Genomic DNA, 6783 nt, shown 5'->3' with positions numbered 1-6783 from the left:
TTTGCGATGTTAAGTCTATTATCTAGCTTTATTCTTTAATGTGCATTAGCAGATCTTTTTCTGCAAAACAAAAGGTGACCTAAGGCATAGAATGAAATAATGTAGAGGATCTATCTTGAAAGTAATAATATAATTTTCATATCTTTTATAATCCCACATTTTCATGTAACAGACTGGCCACCCATACACTATAAGAAATGGTAAAGCTCACTCTTGTGGTATAGTAAGAGAAGTGCAGAAGCAAGAGCCCTTTATTCTTCAGTGATTTTTGTTTGCACATAAACAGAAGTGACCCTTAAACATACTGCTTTCTGTAGATGGATCCTTGATATTTTCATTCTTCTCCCGATGAACATAGTTTCTTTTTTTTTTTCTATTTTCCTTTCTGTGATCTAAGAAACTTTACAGGATTGATGCAGTGCGCTGTCAGGCTGCTGGACAGCTATTGATGCTTACAGCGCCACTAACCAAAGCTGCTTTACTAAAACTCACTGGTTTTTCATCAATCATGAAGTTACGAATACAGCCAATGAAGGAGTTGCGTGTAGTCAGGCTGGGTGTTAGCAGAGACTCTGGAAGAAGCAGATTAACAAAAAAAGATTAGAGCTTGTGATGACCAAAATAATCAGTTTGATGGCAGAATCTTTCCAATCTGCTACTTACTGCAGCTCTGCTGAATCTTCTGTGGATCTTTTAAAATGTCTGGCCTACAGCTAGTGTCGTAGGGGCTGTTAGTACGGGGAGTTACCTACATTTATGTAAAACTCCTCATACTACGTAGTAGAGGCCCAATCTTGCATTTTTTGACAACTGCATTTTCTTTTAAGTAACAGACTGGATGAATTCCAGCCACGCTGTAATTTCTTTTAACATTACCTGTATTGTCATCTGTGTCTGATTTGCTAGTTTGCAATTAGTTTACTATATTGACATGGTATTAGTTAGTATTACATCTTTTTTGTTGTCGTGAAGTTCTTTAAGATTCTTCTGTGCCAGGGTGATAATAGCATTACAGAGCCAATGTATGGCATTGCTTTAATATTCTATAATTAATGTAGAAATAGAAGGCTCTATTATGATGCAGAACAGCATTTGCAATTACCACTTTATAATATCTCTCTGGGAAGAGTTCTGTCTTAAAAAAATCCCAGTTTGGATTTAAAGTGTGAACAGGCATCTGCACATAGATTTTATTATCCCCTTTAGGCTCATTTTTCCTCCTGGCAGCGTGGGTTGGATGAGAACATCACACGCTCAAGTCACTAATCCAAGATAAGCAATATAATAAATCTTGTAGTTAGAGCTCTTCATGATTGACATGCAAGGCACAGAGAAATAATGCTGCATATTTTCAATGAGAAATGTACAGATAACTTAAAAATTGAATCACGTAGTGTTGATTACAGTTTGTATATGAACCCCAACAGAGTAGCTCTGTCTGTTGAATAAGGGAAGTAAATGTAGTAATCTTGGCCCACGCTACACAGATGGTCTGTGAGTCACAAATTCAAATTAGCAGACATCTGTGCAATAGAAATCGCTAGTCAGAAAAAGAAATTTCATGTTTTGTCTTGTGTTCAAAGATGCCATTGCTTGAAGAAGAGGAAATAAGCCTACCAGCAAAACCCCCTTGAGACTCCAGTTACTGTGACAGTGAATTTCCAATCCCATAAATAAATAAATCACTTCTTAAAAATACCAGTAGGCCCATACAGGAAAGTAAAATGGAAAAATCCCACTTTTTTTCCTAGCTGGCTACAGAGTCCCTGCCCGACCCTCCAACAGCTGTGAATGTTTTAATTTCAATGAAGTGGCACTTTTTTGATTTGGGAACTTGAGACAGAATGTATCTGATCAGGTCTTGAGCCTTTGAATTTTACCAGATTGTTCACATGAAATATGTTGTGTTCTTTTTTGAAATGAAAACAAAGTCTCTGTGCTTTCTCTGGAAACCATTGAAATTTGAGAACAACATACCAGAAAGCTCCCCAAAACTTACCTGGTACACCTCCAATGAACACTGGCTCCCTGTGGTCGATTGCTTTTGGATTTAGTGGCCCTACTACATGGTTGACTTCAGAGTCTACATCCAGCTGCACCACATTAGCATCTCTAATAACTAAAAGCAGAAGGAACATGGATCAAGAAGGTTGTAAAAAGTAGCATGTGAGTTCTCTGTGAGAGACAGGATACATACTAGAGTGCATTGAAGTTTCCCCCTTCTTTGTGTGCCTTGGTTTCCTTCAGAAGGAAGCCAGAATGCATAGGAAAAAGGTGCATATTCAGATCTCTTCTGGATGTGACACTGGGAGACATCCCAAGTCAGCATCTAGGAAGGTAAAGAAGTTTGGAGTATCTGAGGTTTAGAAGTACTTTTTGACTTTCAGACTTGGGAAAGAAGGATGGCTGATTGGCACAGAGTCAAAATCCTGACTGTAGACATTGCTGTCCGTGAAGCAGAGGCTCTCCAGATCTGTCCTGTTATTTGACCTTTAAGGGCAGCATATACTTGTGCCTACTACATTCTACCGACTTATTTAACCTCTAATTGGGAAAGAAGAATATAATCTGTTGTATGATTTAGGAATTTCAGCTAGGCTGTCTTTTGTTCTTTGAACAAGGAGCTTCCATCTTTGCTTGTTCTTTGAAGCAACTTGTGCTTGTCCTCCCAGGAAGTTCTTGTATCTGAGGCGTGAATATGACTGTGTCTGTCGCACAAACCTGTGTCTTGACAGGTGACAAGGAAGAACTGAAAATATGACTCCATTCCTAGTGCACCGGCCCATGTATATGGATATCTGGGGAGGGAGGACTGGGCTCTGTCATCTTGATTAGGGAATGATCGTGTTCTACTGACCTGCAATTCGGTGCCACCTGCCATCACAGAGACTCTGTTTCAGTGTCACCGAAGTTGAAAAATCCCTGATTCCATTATTCAGTTTCACAGTAACCTGGGGGAAGATAATGTAGTTGTCACTGCTTCTTGTTCTCTTTTCTTTCTGTTGTAATAATGCTGTATTCCCCACTCAAAACATGTCTAGTATGTAAGTAAAAGAAAAGCATGATTTCATGAAATTCTTTAAAATAAAGAATTTCTAATTCACAGATTTGAGTTGCAGTTTTTTGTGCTCCTCCTTCCCTCCCCCCATTCAATAGTTCTGCAAGATTTCTGATTTGAACTCAAGGAAGAGTTCAACTCAAAATTAAAAGGTAACAGCTATTTTCACTAAAATTTTCTAGTACTGCTACTGTATAACTTCCTGTGTGGTAAATTAGTATTTAGAGGCATCAGATGATGTTTTGGTATCTTGCTAGCCACTTAACAAGGAAAACAGTCATGAAAACCTCAAGAGTAAACAAGCAGACAAGATGTGAGAAAGGAATAGATAGGGGACTTAAGAATGACTTTTAAGTTACTTGTTCAAGTTTACCAGAGCTCTCTGGCAGAGCTGGAAAGTGAACCTAATTCTGAATTTTGTACCTCTGCTTTAGTTACATGGATTAATATCTTTCTGCATGGAAGTGTTACAGCAATGGCAGAGCAGTGTCATGTCCCTGTTGCAGCGCACAAGATTCCCACTGTTGATTGCTGGAGAACTGTAAACAGAGTCCAGCCACTCAGGCTTTTCAAATGCCTGTTTTCAAATGTTTGATAATGCTGACATCTTGTTGACTGAAAATGTTAATTTTAGAAGATCTCTGTTTCAATATAGCAGTAGCTAAGAGATTTTTAAACTTTTTTTTTTTTTTTCCCTACAAGGGCATCAGCAAATGAAAATGAAATGATCCTCATGTTTTCTTTTATTCACCCTTGGACAAAATATATAGGAGCGATTAAAACAACGAGTACAGACTCGTGAGAGAAAGTGGCTCCTTAATAAATCACCCAGACAAGCTGTACTGATAGAGATGTATACATTTAAAAAATGAATTAAAGGCACTGATTTTATTTGCCCAGCAAAAATGTTCTCACAAAATAGGTCTTCGGTAGTACATTCAAAGAGAACAGATAGTTAATGGTAAAACCCATAAATGCTTACTAAGAAGGTAACTGGTGTACCTGTTGCAGTGACAGCAGGGAAGAACTGCTTTTCCAGGGTGAATTTTATTTATGAATTGCATATGTGTTATACAAGAAGTGAGGTTTGAAGCAGTAAGACAGTATCTTTTGTTAGACCAATGATACAGTTGGAAAACCAGACAAGTTTCTGGACATGCAAACCTTCCATCAGATCTTTATATAAGAAGTACTAGACTGGATCAGTTGTATACAGGTGCAGCCTTTAAGTGTGCATTTAAAGCAATGCAGCATGCTTTAAGAAGTCCTTTGTTAGTTCACCAGGGACTGGTTGGAGTTTTAAGAATGGGCTTTATCTTACCTAATCGTCTGTCAAAAATTAAGTGCCTGACTGAAGCACCTGTTTTTCTCTCTACAGTCAATATAGAAAAATAGATTCTCGGAACGACAGATCAACAATCAGATCAACAATCAGAATTTTCCCTTTCCTTCACTGTCCCTATCACACACATACATGTTAGAGGAAGAAGACACTGAGAGCAGCTCGGACTTCTCTTTTGATAAACAAGATATAAAAATTCATCAGCAGTTACCTTCTTGTAACTGTTATACATTTTTAATGTGTGGATGAAAGAGCAGCACCAAAGAGTCAGTGCTCTTGCTTCTTTTCAACTGCTCATTAAATATTTATATGTGGTACTGGCAAAGTCATCTGATTTTGTCTTAGGTGTTATTTTTTGTATTCTAAAATAAATATCTGGGTTGCTTAATCTAAGCAGTGAATGTATTGAGGAGAGAAATAAGAGTCAATTAATAGCAAACTTGTAAGACAAAAGCTGCATATAGCAGAGCCCAAATAGGTCGGAGAGGAATCAGTCAGAGCAGTGGAAGAAATGTGACCTTCATTATACCTGTCCATTTCTCATGTGCATATTCAAGTACTCTCCATTCACGCTGTGACCATGCAGTAAAATTCCTGAGCTGCTTCGGGGACGTATTTCAAAAACAACTTCAAATTTCAGGCCTAAACTGAAGGATTCATCTGTGAAGTAGAAAGAGTAACATTCATTTTCTAGTGAGTTAGTGATGAAATGGGACATTTGTTCAAAGTCAAAATAGAAATTCATAGCCCAGGGTGGAACTTATTTTTCCTGTCTTTCAAACTATTGAAACATGTGCCAGTACACATACTTGAAGAGATAGCATGGTGTGCTGTCAATGACCCACTTCAACTTTTGTTTTGATTGTTTGCTTGGCGTACTAATAAAGGTTTCTTTATATGTCTCACTATTAAAAAAAAAAAAAAGTGTTTTGTTTAAAAATATTTCTCAGCAATGAAATGGGAAATGGACAGCAGAAAGTAAATTATCTGGTTCTTTTGGCAGTTTCTTACTGTGCAATTTGCTAGATACTCAGCAGTCTTTACACAGTGAGTGGGAGTTCACTTGAGCTTTGATGATTCAGTAGAAGGAAAAAACTCCCTTTTCCAATCTGGTTTTAGGCCAGAGAGCAAATTAGAAACATTGTATAATAATTCTTGGTGTTGTTAATGAATAGAGTTGTGCAGTTTCCTCTTCAGAGGCTATGTGACCAAAAAACCTTCATAAAACGCCTCCTGGAACACAGCAGGCCTAAATGACAGAAAAGAGGAGTTCTGTCATGCTGTTCATTATGAAGACATGCAGAAAGCCTTTCCTTAGGATATTTGAGTTGTATGTTGTTTTATTAATTAAAAAGTGAAAGGGATGACCATTTGTTGGTGTGCTTGGTCTTAGCCACATTGACTTCTATATGTCTGTGATAATTGTTAACATATAATCTGTTCCCTTGTGAAATTACTCATTTGAAATACATACATACGTCTGTATTTATGTAACACCGTGTTAAGTTTCGTGGTGACATTGTGACCTGTCAAAATCAGCTGCTTACCGCAATAATGATCTATATCTAATAATCCTTACAGTTTGCAGCCTCAGAAATTACCACACCCTGTAGTGAAATACGCCATTTTGAAGCACAGTGATTACTACAGTCTTCTTATGGGATACATTTGGTTAGTAATGTTTTACCAAGGACTACATATCCTCCTTCTGCTGAAAAGTATGTTCCTGCTTCTGATGGGCCTTCAAAGCAAGGTGTGACACTAAATGTCTGCGAAGCTGAAGTGATTGATCTTCCATTGAGCTGTAAATTGCTGAGACAACCACTAAAACTGTAGACAGAGTTAATCTGAGGAGAAAAAAATAATAAAAAAAGGCATGATTAGTAGATAAACTGCTTGTGGACGGAAAAAAGCTCTTCTGGCCTTATTTGTACTTGTTTATGAGCTGTAAGGATGTGATTGTCTGGTGTGTCAGTTTTGAGTTAAAAAGCAGTTTCCAGAGAAGAGAAGCAGGACTGATACTTTTCATAGCTTCTCGTGTCTGATGACTTCAAGGTAACTCCAGCTTGTGTTTTTTCTCTTACTGAACCATAAGAAACAAAGCATAACTAGAGCAAGGCAGTGTTATACATACCTCTTACCCTCAAGCCTAGACAGGGGTCTGCATTTTCCAAGTAGTGTTATCTGTCTTGTTAGGTGCATAACACTAAAGATTACCTTGAAGGAGACTTGGTTGTGTTCATTTTTGCTTTAACACTTCTTTCCATATACTTCAGTACCAAGATGTAGAGTGGAATACTGGCTTCTAGGTACCGTCTTAAAACAGAGATACTAAGGCAGCACTAAAATCTCTCCAAAACTCATCTGTATCTCAGGCTTTAGG

General features: G+C 37.8%; 1 protein-coding gene across 1 annotated transcript in view; it reads right to left on the bottom strand.

Moving 5' to 3' along the window:
- LAMA4 (laminin subunit alpha 4) overlaps positions 1-6783 on the bottom strand; it is a 99635-nt gene continuing 92852 nt past the window's right edge. Inside the window, exons 34-38 of the mRNA XM_030490344.1 lie at positions 6088-6247; positions 4930-5060; positions 2858-2951; positions 2000-2119; positions 1-572 (exon numbers count right to left, since the gene is read on the bottom strand). Coding sequence (XP_030346204.1) covers positions 427-572; positions 2000-2119; positions 2858-2951; positions 4930-5060; positions 6088-6247 — 651 coding nt within the window. The 3' untranslated portion in view covers positions 1-426. The remainder of the gene's footprint in view (positions 573-1999; positions 2120-2857; positions 2952-4929; positions 5061-6087; positions 6248-6783) is intronic.

Source organism: Strigops habroptila, chromosome 6, assembly GCF_004027225.2.
Source record: "Strigops habroptila isolate Jane chromosome 6, bStrHab1.2.pri, whole genome shotgun sequence".
Taxonomy (NCBI): domain Eukaryota; kingdom Metazoa; phylum Chordata; class Aves; order Psittaciformes; family Psittacidae; genus Strigops; species Strigops habroptila.
This window is presented reverse-complemented; position numbering and strand designations above follow the sequence as displayed.